General features: G+C 36.8%; 2 protein-coding genes across 2 annotated transcripts in view; one reads left to right on the top strand and one right to left on the bottom strand.

Moving 5' to 3' along the window:
- Nucleotides 1-19,140, bottom strand: part of LOC136039942 (arylsulfatase G-like) — a 47,718-nt gene extending 28,578 nt beyond the window's left edge. Inside the window, exons 1-2 of the transcript XR_010620596.1 lie at nt 17,350-19,140; nt 1,588-1,666 (exon numbers count right to left, since the gene is read on the bottom strand). The gene's annotated coding sequence lies outside the window, so the exon portion shown is untranslated. The remainder of the gene's footprint in view (nt 1-1,587; nt 1,667-17,349) is intronic.
- Nucleotides 2,929-4,005, top strand: LOC136040029 (low-density lipoprotein receptor-related protein 11-like). The gene has a single exon (XM_065724095.1). The coding sequence runs from the start codon at nt 2,929-2,931 to the stop codon at nt 4,003-4,005; it is 1,077 nt and encodes a 358-aa protein (XP_065580167.1).
- Nucleotides 19,141-19,850: the final 710 nt, after the last annotated feature.

Genomic DNA, 19,850 nt, shown 5'->3' with positions numbered 1-19,850 from the left:
TTCTCTCAACTCTACTTTTGAAACAATAAAAAACTTTAGCGTAAAGAGCGAGGCGTTGAGAAGGGATCAACCGCTTTTATATACGGAATAATTTCTGTTCGTTTTAAGTTTTAATGTCGCTCCTTACTTGCAGTTTAAAAAACTTGTTTTTTTATTTAATTTCTGAATGTTTTTTAATTATTGCATTTTTGATTTTGGCTCACCGCACATACAGAATTAAAACAAAATTTACAAAATATTTTTTTTGGCTAAATGGCTTTCTCATAGTTTTGATCAGACGATTTGGTAAAAAAAAAAGGGTGGGCGAGGAGGCCTAGTTACCCTCCAATTATTGGTTGCTTAAAAATGCAACTAGATTTTTTTATTTTTTACGAACGTTTTTGTTAATAATAAACATAGGTACCTTACGAATTAACTTACGTAACGAATTTCTATATTTGTGTGTTTTTATTACGTAAATGAGGGGGTTCACCCCCTCGTCAATACCTTGTTCTTAACGCTAAAGCTTGAGTTTTGTCCCAAATCTTTAAGAATGACCTCTGAATCACAAAGGCCTTAGAATAAACAGTTGAACTTACTAAAAATACTTTAGCGTAAAGAGCAAGGTATTGTGGAGGAGACGAACCCCCTTATATACGTAATATTTTATGTTTGTTTTAAGTTTTAATTCTGATCGTTACTTCCAGTTTTTAAAAAAAAAAATTTTCTCATTGTTTTTTTTTTTAATAATGCTAGAAAATCATGCGTCCCCTTCATAGAAATTCCCTTCCCTCATGAAAAATTCCTCCATGGAAAGATCCTCCCACGTGACCTCCTTGCTGCGATCCATCCCCACCCCAACGTGAAAAAGTCCCCCTGAAAATGTCTGTACACTTCATAATTAACAATTGGAATACGTAAACAATGGTGAAAGTTTGTAACTTGTAGCCCTCCCCCAGGGACTGGGGGGGGGATACGTCATCCTCAAAGACATATTTATTAGGTTTTTGACTGAGCTGGACAGAATGACTATCTCAAAATTTTGATCCGGTGACTTCGGGGGAAAATGTGCCGTGGGAGGGGGACTAAGTGCCCTCCAATTTTTGGGTCACTTAAAAGGACAGTAGAACTTTCAATTTCCGTCAGAATGAGTGCTCTTGCGAAACTCTAGGACAACTGGGTCGTTACGATAACCCCTGGGAAAAAAAATAAACACGCATCCGCGATTTGTCTTCTAGTAAAAAATACAAAATTCCACATTTTTGTTGATAGAAGCTTGAAACTCCTACAGTAGGGTTCTCTGATACACTGAATTTGATGGTGTGATTTTTGCTAATATTCTATGACTTTTAGGGGATGTGTCGCCCTATTTTCTAAAATGAGACAAATTTTCTCTAAAATGAGACAAAATTCTCGTAACTTTTGATGGGTAAGACTAAACTTGATGAAACTTGTATATTTAAAATCAGCATTAAATTATATTTCTTTGGATGTAATTATTGGTATCAAAACTCCATTTTTTAGAGTTTCGGTTACTATTGAACCGGGTCGCTCCTTACTACAGTTCGTTACCACGAACTGTTTGATATTTTTACATTTGATAATTACCTTAATACCCGTACTATTTTGAATGATACATCTAATCATTGTGTTGACGTTTCAGACTTCACTAGGTAAGGAATGGAACCTGAAAAGATACCAAATAAAAGTTACAAAGGGTAATTAACCAAAAGAAAATGAGATGAAAATAAAAATAGGAGATAAAAATTGGTCTGTTATCTTAAGATGACAGTAAGTCAGTTACTTTCGTGGTTTGATAAAGGTAGCTGCAAATTGCAAATGTAATTTTATATTAAATATTGTATGTAATTCTATTCTATATTTATTTTTTTAGTTGCGTTTTTAGTATTTTTTACGCCAAAGACGCCTTGTTATATATGGGCAAAATATTCGTTGGATTTTTGTTGTTTCTCTTCGGTTTTATTTACTGGCCATAAACCCTTTTGTCGTCATTACATGCATTTTTTTTTTGTTAATATATTTAAACATCAGATAACCCTATTGTAGAGGTTACGATGGTTTCAGCCACGTAGAAAATCTGAATTCACGAAAAATATCCATAAATATTACCAACAATACCCCTCTCCATTCAACTGAAATTCTGTAGTAAAAAAAAAACTATAAGGAACTTGTTTACCAAAACTACTGATCATTGGCAATTTCGACTAAATATTCAAATTTTCTCCAATATTTTAATTTATTAGTAGAACAACTGAAAAAGTGGAACACTACTAATCAACTCACAGTTGTTGATGTATACAATTAAACAGCAAGAAACCAGGGGTTATGGAGATAGTAGCCTACTACATATTTTGGTTAGGCCTGGACATTATTAGAAACGACCAGAAATTAAATTTTAAAAAGCAAATCGCATTTTTTCAATTGAAAGTAAGGAGCAACATTAAATTTTAAAACCAACAAAAATCAATCTGTAGGCTATATCAGGGAGCTGTCCCCTCCCCAACCCTTTGGTCTATACGCCAAAGTTTGACTTTTCGCCTCAATCATTTAAGAACAACTCGTAAAACTGGTTGGAACAAGGAAGCTTTTTAAAGAAACAAAAGGCTTTGAGGTAAAGAATGAGAGATTAGGGCAGGAGAGATCTCTTCGTATACAGAATAATTTAGGTTGATTTTAACTTTTAATGTTGTTCCTTACTTTCTGTTAAAAATTGTTTTTTTATACTGTTAAACTGTTATTTTGTTTTATATAGATATGTAAAAGCAATGTTTCCAGAGCTGCTTTAATTTTCCTTTTGATTGCGCAGTCTCACATCCTGATCATGTCTGACTGGAAACCTCAAAAGTATTGATTTAGTTCAAATGCAATGTAAGATCCTTGACTTACAAATAAACTAAAGAAGAAAGCATGGATACATTCCTTGTAATAATGTTATTTTCTTCCTTTGTTTTTGGTGATTTAAAAGTGTATGCTTCTAACTGGAGGAATGATCATAAAACAAGAGAATGTAAATCCCGGGCTGATATTCATGCTAGTACCATTATTCGCACAAAAGATAGTAAAGCGAATGGAGCAGTGTTTATAAATGAAACAGCGCTGAATATTAACAATCGTGACCAGTGCGTTGAGATTTGCTGTTTAACTCCACGCTGTACAGTTTCTGTTTACGAGGAAAAAGAAGGTGGAAATTGTTATTTATTTGACTGTGGCGAAGGTGAAGACTTTCGGTGCAGATTTACTGACCATTCCTATTACACTGTTGCAATATTACAAAAACCTATTGAAAATTCTGAAGAACGGGAGTTGTATTCCAATCGAATCATGCCTGTCGAGAGTCACGAGGATGACTTAATACAACTAAAAAAACAACGTACAGAGCAAACCCGAGAAAGATATTTTCCTCGACCTGTTCTTACTACAGGGAAGACTCCTACGACAAGAATATCAACGACGCAAAGACCTAAGTGTGGTCGCTTCCAGTTTTCCTGTCATAGTGATGGTGAGTGTATTGCTATTTACAATGTTTGTGATGGTATTCCTCAGTGTGAGGATCAAAGTGATGAAGACCCTAGGGGTTGTACAAACTTTATCTTGGCACCCAATCATAGACGGGAAGAGAGAGTTGATGAAGTAGCTCAGACGACATCGACATTAAGTACTGCCTTTTCTAGTCCATCAACTCTGGGTTCAACAACAGCTAATACTATTACAAAAGAAATTGAACTAAGTGCAACTGTTAGTGATCCGAAAATTGCGAAGGCTCGTTATGATGTGCTACATGTTGATTCGTCTAGAGTAAAGAAAATAATTGCACAACAAGCTCATGAAACAACAGGAGCCATATGGGCGCTAGCTCTTGGAATAAATGTTCTTGTTATATTCCTTATTGTGATTGTGTTTAGATTCAAAGCCTTAAGGAGAAAATCAGAGCTGTGGAGAAGCTTGCAAACAAACGAATGTGATAACGATGACGATGAAGACCAGTTCAGTGGTCTAAGGCTATAAAATTCAAGAATAATTTGAATTAGCATTCCCAAGTGCTGGTTTTTCTCCCTCCATTTAACGCATGTTAAAATCAATATCCAAACTATCCATGAAGCTGGTGTTGGTTATATTAAAGGAGTTTATACAAAAACTGCACAAAGTGAGATAAAGTCCCAAGATCAGCATGAAAAATTTAATCCAGCAGGAATTCGGTGAACCGACAATAATATGTGTGAAAAATCGTATAACTGATCCAAAATCACATTTTCCCCATGAGACCTACCTCTGAAAAGGAGGTCTGAGAAAGTTATTATTATATACCACTTAAAGGTTGACACTGTGTAAACCTGTTGTTATTTACCCTTGTTGTGTTTTAAATTTCATTTGTTTACATATTCACCCAAAATTTTTAGAATTGATGGGTTAGTTCGAACAAGGCCTATTTAGATTAATATGAAGTTTACTTGATTGGGTAGGTTTTTGTATGATGTAAATAAATAGTGCAAAAGCGCAAGAAAGAAAATTTTGTCACTTTAGTAACAGATAACTATAGCTCGTGTAATTAGACAAAACATGCTTGGATCCTGCAACCCCAGTCACCTTTTCCCCCAACTACTCAACTTCCTGTAAGTATGTTGCGTATTTTAGATCAGTAAACATGGTTTAAAGAAGGGTTCTAAATTGTTAGATGCTTATTATCAAAAGTAAATTATACTAATGGATTAATTACTTAGTTAGGTCCAGTCACAATGTCACGTTCGACCAAATTTAACTGTTTACAACCGTGCACCACCTCGCAACAGCATAGTGCTGTATAACGCTGTTGTTGCCCTTAAAGATGTTACCCTTAGAGATTGTATCTGATAGCTCTCCACTTCTGAGATAATTGCCAACGATCGCTTCTTAAGTTGATTAGCAGGCCAAGTTAACCAGTAGGGCTAAAATTTGACTCATCGCAAATAGCCCTGGAGATTCTCCTTTTGACTGTGAACTAGTAAATAGTTTTTTGGGAATTATCTCAGAAGTTTGGTCACCTTCAGGCGTGATAGTGACAATAAAAAGCTTCGCAACAGCTTTAAGCCGGTTGATTATTAGGCTATCTCTCTGTTTTCCTCATTTTGCTCAATTTCGGACGGTATGCAAAAAAGAAACAAGCAAAAATGGGGTTTTTGCGATAAAAATGTGGCTCTTCCATTTGTATTCTTTTGCCCTCGGATCCTTTAATTAGTGCAATAATTGACATTCTAGGGAGGGAGGGGGGTCACTTTTTTGAAGTTATTTTGGTCTGGATATGCTCACTTTACATGCTTAGTGATTGGTAAACAGCTGATAAAACTTGTTTAGGATGTCGAAACAATGCTTAAAAATGATTTAGGTTACAAAGAGGATAGCTTTACATTGAAGGGAAGTTTTCAAATCGCCATTTCAACCCTAGTACGTTTTAGGCCAAAGAAATATACTGAAAAACCGAGAACGAATATTTCAGTAGGATAACGGCCTCTCTTTTTCAGAGCGAAAAAAAAAATCATATTTAAGGAAATTGCCAAAAAGCAGACAAAGAAAAAAACTAAAAACAAACACATTGTTAATGTGAAAAAACAAAGCAATAAAACCAATAAAAAAACTAAATTAAAAGATGAGTAAAATTCAACAAAGGCCAAAATTAGAAGAATCAAAACCAAATGATGAATGACCAAAAAGTCATTCACCATTATCCACGATTTGCACAAAATCCAAAAACTCTTGAACTGCCATCAAGGGATACTAGCGAACGACTCTTTTTCATCAGTTTCATCTTTTTCAAATATGCTAGACCTGATCATTTTTTTTAATTGAGGTTTCTTGACTTTTGGGGTATTTCCCCCATTTTTTGAAAATCAGGCAAATTTTCTCAAGCCTGTAGCTTTTGTCATGTAACATAATATTTAATATATCAAGCTTGTAGCTTTTGTCATGTAATATAATATTTAATGACGTTTCAGACAGTTCGTGGTAACGAACTGTAGTAAGGAGCGACCCGGCTCAATAGTAAACGAAACTGTAAAAAACGGAATTTGATACAAAAAGATACATCAAAAGAATTGAATTTTTATGCTGATTTTAAATATATAGGTATTATCAAATTTAGTCTTACGCATCAAAAGTTACGAGCCTGAGAAAATTTGCCTTATTTTGGAAAATAGGGGCACATGCACCCCCTAAAAGTCATAGAATCTTAACGTTAATCACATCATCGCATTCAGCGCATCAGAGAACCCTATTGTAAAAATTTCAAGCTCTTATCTACAAAAATGTGGAACTGCGTATTAAAAAAATACGAATATAGAAGCATACGAATATAGAAGTTCGTTACGGAAGTTACGTATAACTTTTGACAGTAAAAACGTTTGTAAATATTAAAAGTTCTAGTTGCCTTTTTAAGTAATCGAAAAATTGGAGGGGAACAAGGACTCCTCCTTCACTCCTTTTTTCTCAAGGTCTTCCGATTAAATGCAATTAATTAATATGCAAATTTTGTTTTAATTATTTATCTACGGAGAGCCAAGATCAAAACATGCATTAATTCAAAATCGTCCAGAAATTAAATTTAAAAAAACAAGTTTTTTAAATGAAAGTAAGTCAAAACTTAAAACGAACAGAAATTACTCCGTATATGAAAGGGGCTTTTCCTCCTCAACGCCCCGCTCTTTATGCTAAAGTTTCTTACTGTTTAAAAAGTAGAGTTAAGAGAAAGAATCAAACTTTAGCGTAAAGAGCGGGGCGTTGAGGAGGAAAAGCCCCTTCCATATACGGAATATTAATTCTATTCGTTTTAAGTTTTAATGTTGCTCCTTACTTTCATTTAAAAAAAACTTGTTTTATTTGTTTAATTGCGATTAAAAACCTTAGTCCGTATTATTAAGGCCAAAAAAACACGGATTTTATTTCGTTTGAATGAATTTATCATCTCGCATCATTTTATTTATCAATCCTGGTTGAACTTTGTTTATGTGAGGATGCTAGGTTTTAGGTTTGTTTAAGTAATTTGTAATATTATTACAAATTGTTAGAACAAATACAAATCTTTTTTTGATCGGAGTCTATCACTATTAATATTAACAAGAGCTAAGAGCTCATATGGCACTTGTGACGAGGCGAGAAGAGCTAAGAGCCAAGAGATCATATGGTATGAGCTCTAACAAAATTCTATGAATCAATAGATTGATTTAAAACGGAAAATAAGAGGCTTAATGCCGGTCAAGATTTAAAATAAGAGCTCTGAGTCACAAAGTCCTTCTAAATATCAAAATTCATTAAGATCCGATCACCCACTCGTAAGTTATAAATACCTAATTTTTTCTAATTTTTCCTCTCCCTTTTACCCCCCAGATGGTCAAATCTGGGAAAACGACTTTATCAAGTCAAATTGTGCAGCTCCCTGGCACGCCTACCAATTTTCATCGCCCTAGCACGTCCAGAAGCACCGAACTCGCCAAATCACTGAACCCCTCCCCCCAACTCCCCAAAGAGAGCGAATCCAGTACGATTCTGTCAATCACGTATCAAGGACATTTGTTTATTCTATCCACCAAGCTTCATCCCGATTCCTACACTCCAAGTGTTTTTCCAAGATTTCCCCCTCCAAATCCCCACAATGTCAAAAGATCTGGTCGGGATTTAAAATAAGACCTCTGAGACATGAATTCCTTCTAAAAATCAAATTTCATTACGATCCGATCATCTATTCGTAAGATATAAATACTCCAATTTTCATGTTTTCCAAGAATTCCGGTTCCCCACTCCAACTCCCCCGAATGTCACAGGATCTGGTCGGAATTTGAAATTAGAACTTCAAAGCACAAGATCCTTCTAAATATCAAATTTCATTAAGATCTGGTCACCCTTTCGTAAGTTACAAATACATCAATTTTCAAAATTACCCCCCCCCCCAATTCCACCAAAGAGAGCAGATCCGGTCCAGTTATGTCAGTCACGTATCTTAGACAGGTTTCTATTTTCCCATCCAGTTTCATCCTGATCTTACCGCTTTAAGTATTTTCTAAGATTTCCGGTCCCCCCAACTGCCCCCCCCCCCATTACGTTCGATCCGGTTGAGATTTAAAATAAGATATCGGAGTTACGAAGTCCTTCTAAATATGAAGTTTCATGAAGATCCAATCACTCCTTCGTAAGTTAAAAATACGTCATTTTTCTTATTTTTCAGAATTACCCCCCTCCCCGCAATTGAGCAGATCCGTTCCAATTATGTAAATCACGTATGCAAGACTTCTGCTTATTTTTTCAACCAAGTTTCATCCCAATCCCTCCAATCTAAGCGTTTCCCATCATTTTAGGTCTCCCCACCCCAAACTTCCCCCAATGTCACCAGATCCGGTCAGGATTTAAAATAAGAGCTTTGAGACACGATATCCTTCTAAAAATCAAATTTCATGGAGATCCAATCTCCCGTTCGTAAGTTAAAAATACCTCATTTTTTCTAATTTTTCAGAATTAACCCCCCCCCCCCAACTACCCCAAAGAGAGCGGATCCGTTCTGGTTATGTCAATCATGTATCTAGGACTCGTGTTTTTTTCCACTAAGTTTCATCCCGATCCCTCCACTCGTTGGAGGTGTTTTCCAACTTTTAGGTTTCTCCCTCCCAACCCCCCCCCCCCCCCCCCCAATGTCACCAGATGCGGTCGGGTTTAAAATAAGAGCTCTGAGCCACGATATCCTTCTAAATATCAAATTTCATTGAGATCCGATCACCCGTTCGTAAGTTACAAATACCTCATTTTTTTCAGAAATAGCCCCCCCCCCAACTACCCAAAAGAGAGCGGATCCGTTCCGTTTATGTCAATCATCTATCTAGGACTTGTGTTTATTTTTCCCACCATGTTTCATCCCGATCCCTCCACTCTTATGTGTTTTCCTAGTTTTAGGTTTCCCCCTCCCAACTCCCCGCCCCCATCACCAGATCCGGTCGGGATTTAAAATATGAGCTCTAAGACACGATATCCTTCTAAACATCAAATTTCATTGAGATCCGATCACCCGTTCGTAAGTTGAAAATACCTCATTTTTCTAATTTTTAAGAATTACTCCCCCCCCCCCAACTACCCCAAAGAGATCAAATCAGTTCCGATTATGTCAATCATGTATCTGGGACTTGCGCTTATTTTTCCCATCAAGTTTCATCCCGATCCCTCTACTCTAAGTGTTTTCCAAGATTTTAGGTTTCCCCCCTCCAACTCCCCCCAATGTCATCAGACCCAGTCGGGATTTAAAAATAAGAGCTCTGAGACACAATATCATTCCAAACATCAAATTTCATTAAGATCCAATCACCCGCTCATAAGTTAAAAATACTTCATTTTTTCTATTTTTTCCGAATTAACCGGCCCCTACTCCCCCCCAGATCGTCAAATCGGGAAAACGACTATTTCTAATTTAATCTGGTCCGGTCCCTGATACGCTTGCCAAATTTCATCGTCCTAGCTTACCTGGAAGTGCCTAAAGTAGCAAAACCGGGAATTTAGGTTTTCCCCCTCCAACTCCCCCCAATGTCATCAGATCCGGTCGGGATTTAAAATAAGAGCTCTGAGACACAATATCATTCCAAACATCAAATTTTATTAAGATCCAATCACCCGCTGATAAGTTAAAAATACTTCATTTTTTCTATTTTTTGCGAATTAACCGGGCCCCCACTCCCCCCCCAGATGGTCAAATCGGGCAAACGACCATTTCTAATTTAATCTGGTCCGGTCCCTGATACGCTTGCCAAATTTCGTCGTCCTAGCTTACCTGGAAGTGCCTAAAGTAGCAAAACCGGGACCGACAGACCGACAGACCGACAGAATTGGCGACTGCTATATGTCACTTGGTTAATACCAAGTGCCATAAAAACTAAAATCAAAGCTCTGCTAATGAGTAAATATTAATTTGCGAGTAGCTCCCGGCCATTCAGCTATCGGATAAATAATGACAATAATTTTAATGAATGTTTTTATGGCAATTGGTATTAACCAAGTGACATATAGCAATCGCAAATTCTGTCGGTCTGTCGGTCCCGGTTTTGCTACTTTAGGCACTTCCAGGTAAGATAGGACGATGAAATTTGGCAGGCATATCAGGGAGCGGACCAGATTAAATTAGAAATAGTTGTTTTTCCGATTTGACCATCTAGGGGGAGTGGGGGGCCCGTTAATACGGAAAAATAGAAAAAAATTAGTATTTTTAACTTACGAACGGTTGATCAAATCTTAATGAAATTTAATGTTTGAAAGGATATCGTGTCTCAGAGCTGATATTTTAAATCTCGACCGGATCTGGTGACATTGGGGGGCATTGGGAGGGGAAAACCTAAAATCTTGGAAAACACTTAGAGTGGAGGGATCGGGATGAAACTTGGTGGGAAAAATAAGCACAAGTCCTAGATACAAGATTGACATAACCAGAACGGATCCGCTCTCTTTGGGATAGTTGAGGGGGGGGGCTTAATTCTGAAAAATTAGAAAAAATGAGGTATTTTTAACTTACGAACGGGTGATCGGATCTCAATGAAACTTGATATTTACAAGGATATCGTGTCTCAAAGCTATTATTTTAAATCCCGACCGGATTTGGTAGCATTGGGGGGAGTTTGGGGTGGGGGAACCTAAAATAATGAAAAACGCTTAGATTGGAGGGATCGGTTATGCAACTTGGTGGGGAAAATAAGCAGAAGTCTTAGATACGTGATTTACATAATTGGAACGGATCCGCTCTATTGGGGAGGGGTTAATTCTAAAAAATTAGAAAAAATGACGTATTTTTAACTTACGAAGGAGTGATCGGATCTCATGAAGGTTCATATTTAGAAGGACCTCGTAACTCAGATCTCTTAGTTTAAATCTCAACCGGATCCAGCGTCATTGAAGGGGGCCGGAAATCTTAGAAAATACTTAAAGCGGAGAGATCAGGATGAAACTGGATGGGAAGAATAAAAACTTGTCAAAATTCCGACCAGATCCTGTGACTGTGGGGGGAGTTGGAGGGGGAAACCGGATTTCTTGGAAATCGTGAAAATTGGAGTATTTTTATCTTACGAACGGGAGATCGGATCTTAATGAAATTTGATATTTAGAAGGAATTTATGTCTCAGAGCTGTTATTTCAAATCCCGACCAGATCTTTTGACATTGGGGGGAGTTGGAGGGGGAAATCTTGGATAACACTTGGAGTGGAGGAATCGGGATGAAGCTTGGTGGATAGAATAAGCAAATGTCCTTGATATGTGATTGACGTAACCGTACCGAATTCGCTCTCTTTGGGGGAGTTGGGGGGGTCAGTTATTTGGCGAGTTCGGTGCTTCTGGACGTGCTAGGACGATGAAAATTGGTAGGCGTGTCAGGGAGCTGCTCACATTGGACTTGATAAAGTCATTTCCCCAGATTCGACCATCTGGGGGGCTAAAGGGAGAGGAAAAACTAGGCATTTATAACTTACGAGTGGGTGATCGGGTCTTAGAGAGAGAGAAAGAGAGAGAGAGAGAGAGAGAGAGAGAGAGAGAGAGAGAGAGAGAGAGAGAGAGAGAGAGAGAGAGGAAGGACATCGTGACTCAGAGCTCTTATTTTAAATCCTGATCGGCCTTAAGCCTCTGATTTTCCTTTTAAATCAATTATTGATTCTTAGAATTTTGTTAGAGCTCATACCATATGGGCTGTTGGCTCTTAGCTCTTCTTGCCTCGTCACAAGTGCCATATAAGCTCTTAGCTCTTGTTTGGCATTTATTTTTTGGGTGTAAGATAAAGTTTGAAGTGTGATGACATCCGTTTCTTCAATCAATCAATCAATCAATCAATTTATTGATATTAAAATAAAAACTATTTTTTCTTTTTTAATTTTAAATAAATTATCTAATAAAAATAAAGCGGTTACTAGGCCCAAGAAGCTTTGCTTGTAATGGACCACAGAGATCAAAAATAAAACACTTATAAAATATATACAAAAAAAAGAACAATGGAACAAGACAAGGACATTGAACAGATAGAATATTTAACAGATAGAAGATTTAGAAGGAGATTTAACATATAACTGAAAATGATTTTAAAAGAAGTGAAGAGAGATACAAATTAGGAAAGAATTAATAAAGAGAGAGAAAAATTATTGAATTGGAAAGACCCGACGAAATAATGCCTTTGCAGAAAGAAAAAAAGGGACATCCGAAGGGATAGAGCTCCATAATAGAATTGATTGATATACAGGAGACCTCTGGGCTGCTGTAGAAGATCGTTTTGGTAAAATAAATCGTCGAGAAGAATTGCGTAAAGAAGAAAAGTACCTACCTGAGCCTATCTGTAAGAAAAACTGCTGTAGGGGCGGTGGGAGAGTACCTAGAAAAGCAGAATGCGCTAAATAAAGAGTACTTTTACCTATAATATGATCCAGCGGAGCTATTCCAGTATCATTATAAAGATCAGAGAAAGGGTAAAGCTGAGGGAGAAGAAAAGTAGCCTTCACTGCCCTATTTTGGGCTCTTTGAAGTGAGCAGAGAAGAGATTTATTAGTATCACCCCAGACAGAGCAGCAATAAGAAAGGTAAGGATAAATCAAAGCATAATAAAAAGAAACCATAATATCAGGAGGAAGAAATCAGTTAATCCAGTGCAACATTGAAGACTGGTGTAGGATTGAGGAACGGGTGTGAGTTATATGCGGTTTAAAAGAAAGAAAACAGTCAAGATACACACCAAGAAATTTCACCATAGTAGCTTGTGGTATAATATCGTTCCCAAAAGTCAGGGTAATTGGCTCCTGTACGTCTCTCATACGGTAAGGGGTCCTGAAGTTGACAATGGCACTCTTTCGGCTGTTAAGAGCCATACCATTTGACCAGCACCAATCCTTTACTTTATCAAGAAGACCTTGAGCTACAGAAGTGGCAGACGGCACGTCCACTGCAGCAATGAAAAAGTTACTGTCATCAGCAAAAAGAACAGGGTGAACATGGGGATGAAGACCATCAACAAGATCATTAATGTAAATTAGAAACAAAAGTGGTCCAAGCACAGAGCCTTGTGGGACACCTTTCAATACAGGCAAAGTAGAAGAAGAAGTACGGTTAACCAAAACATAATGAGATCTCTCTGAGAGGTAGGATCTAAACCATTCTAATGGGACTCCATGCACTCCAAATAAAGATAGTTTAGACAGAAGAACATTGTGGTCAACCATATCAAAGGTCTTTGAAAAGTCAAGCAATAGACCAAAAACACGCAAGCCCTTGTCCAGATTAACACGCACAAACTCTGTTGCATCAGAAAGTGCATGCAAGGTGGAGAATGAGGGACAAAAACCATACTGATTGTAAGTGATGAGAGAATTTCCATCTGTCAAATTAGTGCTAAATACAAATGAAGAGAGTCAATGATACACTATTTTTTCAACAACTTTTGAGATGACAGGAAGAAGAGAAATAGGTCTGTAGTTTGAAATTAGAGATGAATAACCTTTTTTATGCAAAGGTACAAGAGTGGCAACTTTAAATAAATGAGGGAAAATACCAGAAGAAAGAGAGAGATTAGTTATGTGTGAGATCGGATGAGAAACAAACTGACTGATTTTTTTAAGGACATTATTACTCAAACCAAAACTATCAACTGAACAACTGCTTGGAAGTTGAGAAATAATACTAGTATTCTCAGTAGTACTACATGGGGAAAGGAAAAAATACTTCTCTGTCAAAGGAAAACAACTTACTCTACTCGGGGGTGGAATAAGAACTGAAGGAAGTGTGGTGAAATACGAATTGAAGGCACTTGCTAAGGATTTTTTGTCCACAACAGATCCATCAGCTTTCCTATAAAGACACGGGGAAGATTGTTTGAGTTTCTTGCAGGAGAGAGCTACATTAATTACAGTTAAAACCTTGCGCAAATTCCCCTTACACCCATTCATTCGACGCGAAAAATACAGCTTTTTCGCTAAACGAACTGAAGAAGTGAGCACATTTTTGTTATGTTTATACTTCAGAAGAACATCCTGTGTCTTACTTTTACATGCAGCCTTGAACAAAGACGCCTTCGTATGGGTTGCATTGATCAGACCTCTAGACATCCATGGGCATTTAGGTGTAAAATTCCTTGGCCTCTTTCTAAGAGGAAAATGCCTATCCAACATTGTTCCCATATGACACAAAAATAATCTAGTTGCACAATCAGCATCATTAGCTTCAAGAACACTAGACCAATAATTACTCTGAAGACTATATATTAAATTAGAAATTTCTTAATCTGTAAAAGTTCTAAAAGAAGACTTGCCTTTTTCATCCACAGTAATCTCTGTTTTAGGCACAGATAGTGATAGATAAATAGGGAAGTGATCAGAAAAATCAGTGAAAATATTATCTATTAAAGTGGCAGAATTTCTTGAAGGGTCAACAGGAGAAGGAAAGAAAATTGAAGGAAGTAGCCCAGAAGAAGAAAATACATAAAAAAAGATGGTCACATTCATCATTTGATCCAACATTTAACAAATTACAATTAAAGTCTCCCAAAACACAAATCTGTTTTTTAGAGAAAGTTCCCACACCAGAAAGCTGATCAAGCAAATCACAGAACAATTGTATTGGAAAAGGAGGGGGCTTATACAACAAACAAACAGTATCACATGCAAACTGACTTTTCAGATCAATAACAAGATAAAGTGTCCTGCTATTAGACACCACCAATGTAAACAAGGATTCAAGGTCAGATCTTCTACAAAATTCAATACTAGATTTTGTAAACAAAGAAATACCCCCAGAACACTTTGTTACCATTCTAGGGACATGAATAGCAAAATAACCATGCATATCATAGGCTGTAAAATTATCACAATCAGATAACCATGTTTCCGTCAAGCCTATGACATCAAAAAGGGAAGAATAATCAGACCACAAATACAATTTAAGACTGTCCCACTTATCTCTTATCCCACGCACACCCAAACAAAAAACATTAAAGCAACTATTTGAAAAGAGTGAGGGCATAATGTTATCACAATAATCGATGGTGCTGTGATAATTACAGATAGAACTAACCGTAGATTCAAGGAGAGGGTCAAGAGAGTGTGCCTCTTGTTTACCAGCAATACTTGTTGATCGAATATAACTGAATTAAGAATAGAAGAATTCAAAAGGAAAGAGAAATCATCTATATTTATCTCACATAACAGGGGCATCCAATACCTTAACAAATGACACAATATCCATAGTGCACTTGAAGGTGATGGGATCATAAACAAAGATAAAGAAATATCAGTGGGATGGCAAATATTACCATATAAATATTTACAATATGGGACCAGTAAAATTTATGTGAGCTGTAAGTGTTCTGACATGACAAAAGTGTGATAGGAAAATAGCATACATGAAGGTGATAGCAACACAAACAAATATAAATAAATATCAATGGTATGACACACAATGTTCAAAGTATTAGACCAAAACAGATAAGGGCTATCAAAATTATGTGATCTGCATGTGAACACACAAAAAAAAGATATGGTAGAAGTAAGGCTAAATGAAGGTGATATGATCACAAACAGAAATAAGGAAATAATAGTGGGATGGCACATATTTATCAAAGTATTAGCCCAGAGTATAATGTGGAACCGGTCAAGATTATAAGAGCTGCAATTATGCTGACTTGACAAAAATAAGATAGAAATTAGCCTAGATGAAGGTGAGAGGGTCAAAAACAAAAATAAAAAAATTCCAGTAGGATGGCATATATTAATCATAATATTGACCAAAATATAATATGGGACCAGTCAAAATAACATGAGCTGCAAGTGTACAGACATGACAAGAACATTCTAGAAGCCAAGCAACATGATGGTGATAGGATCACAAACAAACATAAAGAATAATCAGTGAAAAGGCACATATTAATTAAAGGAGTGGCACAAATTATAATGTGTGTAGCCAGTTAAAATTATGTAAGCTATAAGTATGCTGACATGACAAGAGTATAACAGAAAGCAAGCTACATGAAGGTGGTAGAATCACAAACAAACATAGAGAAATATTAGTGGGAAGGGACATATCATCCAAGGTATTGCCCCAAAGTGTAATATAGCACAAGTCAAAATTATGTGAAGACAGTGAAGAGTGAAAGAGGAACAATGCAAGAACATAAAATAAATTCATACAGAAACAATTCAACATATTATAACAAAGTGAACTAAAATCCATCATTTTAATTCTCTGCATTTGCAGCAAACAAATCAATTTTATTCTGATCACTGAACTTAACCACTCTTCCAGACTGAGTTTTATACAGGATATCCTCTTTACTGGACCAAACATTACATAAACCAAGCTTTGACTTGGCATATGAGAGAAGCTGTAAGCGTGGTTTTGTAAGCATCTCAGAAAATAGTGTCCCAGATCCTTTCAAATCCTTCTTTTGTCTGAGAAGCAGTTGGCAAATTTGTAAATTACAAAATTCAACAACTGTGGGTCTGGGTTGTCTGCCAATTCTTTTGGCTGATACAACATTAGACTGGGTAATTGGTATGCCAGGAAATTTCCTAGCACATAGTGACATGAACTGACTTTGTATTTTCAATGGGGCATCTTCTTTCACCCAAAAGACAATAATTTGGTTGCCTAAGGCCTGCTATTCAAAATGGTCATTTAATCTTGCCAGGTTAGACTGAATAGGCTTGAAAGTGCTCTCAAGGTCTTCCATTGATGACTCTAGAGTAGTCAAAGAAGATTCAATTGAAAATATGTGTTTATTATAGCTTTCAAGGGTTTTATCAACTAGACTACTAAGATCTAGATTGAGGCCAGCATACACATCCTGCTTGATTGCATCCAGCTTATCTGAAGAAATAGTAACATCATGTTGCATGAATGCCTGTTCCTCTTTCATTTTGGTCACTCCCTCATCTACCTGGGTAGGGATCTTAGCCAATATGAGGTCATCAAGTAACCTTTTCACCAAAGATTTAAGTCTGTCAGGTTGCAGTGAATCTGCTAACATTTTGTGTTTGATTTTTATATTATTCATGTGGTTAGTCAGCATGAGTATTTGCTCTGAAACAGATTCTGATCCAGAGAATTGGAATGAGCTATCTGATCTAAGTTAATGGGGTGGCTTGATTTTACTTTTCATTACTTACTTGACATAAACAAAAAGAAAGGTACAGAGTAAGCAGTGGTATATGGCAGGTTGGGTATAAGGCAGGATATGGTTCATAATCTAGCTGCAAATTTCAAATAACAAAGCAGGAGAGTTTGACATTTGAAGAAAATAAAGCATTCAGCACAAAACATAAACAGTAGCAGTGGCATTAACCCATGGGTAGATTACTCTAGGTGATTTACAAGTTAAAAATTGCCATAGGTCTCACCTGATGAGTCCCCCCTTACACCCCAGGGATGGGGGCTGCTAATGCCTGCCCTTACCCACTGGTAGGCAGGCAAAACCAGTACTGCAGGCTGCTTAAAGCGTTGTTGGTTAAAACAAAAAAAGGAAATAGACAAGAAAACTTTAAATTAATCCAGTTAATATCCAGTTCCAAAAATTGTAGGGAGGTATATGGACTAACAACAAGTCCTTTCACCTCTTTGACTTCTTCTTCAGAAAAACTAGCTGCTGGAAGCGCTATTCTCCTCAAGTCTGCAAACAATGAATATATACAATTATGAACAATAATACACTGTTATTGATTGTGGGAAGTACGAGTACCTGAGCTACCTGTCCCCAGCAGTTTAAGGCACTAGGCTGGCCAGTACCAATACAGCTCTTCCTACTCATTCCCGCTCTCTTTTGCACAATCAAAAACTATGGATAAATCGCGTCCTTTTAAAAATTGACTTCTTCAAGCTTTAATCTTTATTAAACAATATTTCTCTTCTTTAAGGTATCAATTGCTGCTTTAAATATCTTACAATCAATTTCCCATGGCAGGTTAGAATCCAGGATAGCTGTATAAGTATTTGGAATCTTAGCCAAGGAGCAGAAACGCTTAAGAGCAACAGTCTCCTCACTCTGAGCCTGGCAATCAAATAAAATATGCTGGATTGTTTCCTCTGTTGAAAAGCAGATTCGGCATAAAGGGGAATAATGTAGCTTCCAATTAAATAACAAGCTATTTAGAAGTAGGGCACCTGATTTCAGCCGGTAATATAGCACTGTATTTAATCTTGTATGAAATGGAGATAACATTAACATACTGTGATTAACTTTGGATCTTTGTCTGATAATATCTTGTGAATTGAGGTCAGAGGAAGGACTAGGAGATAACATGGAAGCCTTTGCTGCTAGAGAATCAGCCATATCATTATATTTTATACCTTTATGACTAGGAACATGTTGAAAATAAACTTCATTTTCCTTGATCTTAAGATTAAGAAGCTGTCTTCTAATATTATATAAATCTTTGTCATTAGCAATTCTATTAATATTTTGGATCAGTAGTAATGCTGATTTAGAGTCGGAGAGACAGAGTATATTTTCAGATTCAATGTTATAATTTATAAGTGCATTCAAGGCCAGGCAGATGGCACATAATTCAGCAGACAAGATAGAAGATCCCAATGGGAGAGGAGAATAAATGTTCAGATTCAGGGATGGGATGCATGCTCCTGCTCCAGCTCTTTCCCTCTGGACGGATCCATCTGTATATATTTTTCTATAGTTGGGGTAAGCCTTAAAGATGTGTTCAGCCAAAATAGTCTGGATCTCATAATTAGGAATCAAATCTTTACTAATAGAGATAAGTTCTACTTGACAGCTTGGAGGAATCATTTCCCATGGGGGGGGGACTCAGTAAAGGGATATACATAAAGCAAATGTTGATTCCAGTTTGGGACCTCCAGTTGAAACTGATTCCATGATGAATGGGCATTGGGACACGCTGACTTCTCAGCAAAGGTATGTGCATATACAGCATGCTTGGCTCCATAAGCCTGGATTTGCGAGAAATACTTTATCCTTAGACCAGATGCTCTTTCACTTAGGGACACCAATCCCGACAGTGTTCTTAACTTTGACAGAGGAGTATGCTTATGCACACCCAAAGCTATTCGAATAGCAGAATTTTGTAAAGATTCAAGGATTTTGAATGAGGATGGGGACGAGCTGAGAGAATTTGAATCCCATATTCTATATTTGAACGAATATATAATTTGTAAAAATCCAAAATAATATTAACACATCTTTTCAATTTTTAAATTTCGAGTTTGTTTGTTTATATCAGTGTTGCCTGATTGTTAACGCAGAAAAACGACCTGGGGCTTACAAAACAAGCCCAAAAAAATTTTACCGAAATAATCCATTTCAGTAAATTTTTTTCACTTGTTTCACGAAGAATGCTACGTCTAGATGCAGAATTAATGCTTAATTTTCAGTCCAAATGCAATTCTCATCGTTTTTTCTTTAAACTTCAGGAGGAGTGTCAATTTTGTTGATCTCCCCTCAACACTTGCAGGGAAGAAGAATAAACATACCTGGCAGACGAGAATACTTGACATTTTTTGCTGCTTTTAAGTTTGAAATATAAAAGAATTACCTTAAGCTGTATGGCAGCCCATAGCTCTGGCCTCTCCTCATATCGAGTTAATCTTTTGTTTCTTTTTTAAGCTGTATGGCAGCTAAATATTTTGAACTCGTGTTTTTTTCTGACGCTAAGCTTTTGAATTGACAAACTTATGGTGCGAAAGTAAAACTGTTTGCTTGGCAACGAGTTCGTCCATGGAATTTTCAAACTCGAGACTTTTGAAATCAAAGATTATGTGTTCAGACTTAGGATCAAAGTTGGGCCATTTAATTGTGACTGCTGATATTTTAGATGAAAGCTAGATAAAAAAGAAAAAGTGGCCATTTCCCAGCCGAGCCCTCGAGGCGGAT

This window comes from Artemia franciscana, chromosome 20 (genome assembly GCF_032884065.1).
Source record: "Artemia franciscana chromosome 20, ASM3288406v1, whole genome shotgun sequence".
NCBI classification, from domain to species: Eukaryota; Metazoa; Arthropoda; class Branchiopoda; order Anostraca; family Artemiidae; genus Artemia; species Artemia franciscana.
The sequence above is the reverse complement of the archived record's forward strand: the minus strand, read 5'-3'. Positions and strand labels throughout refer to the sequence as shown.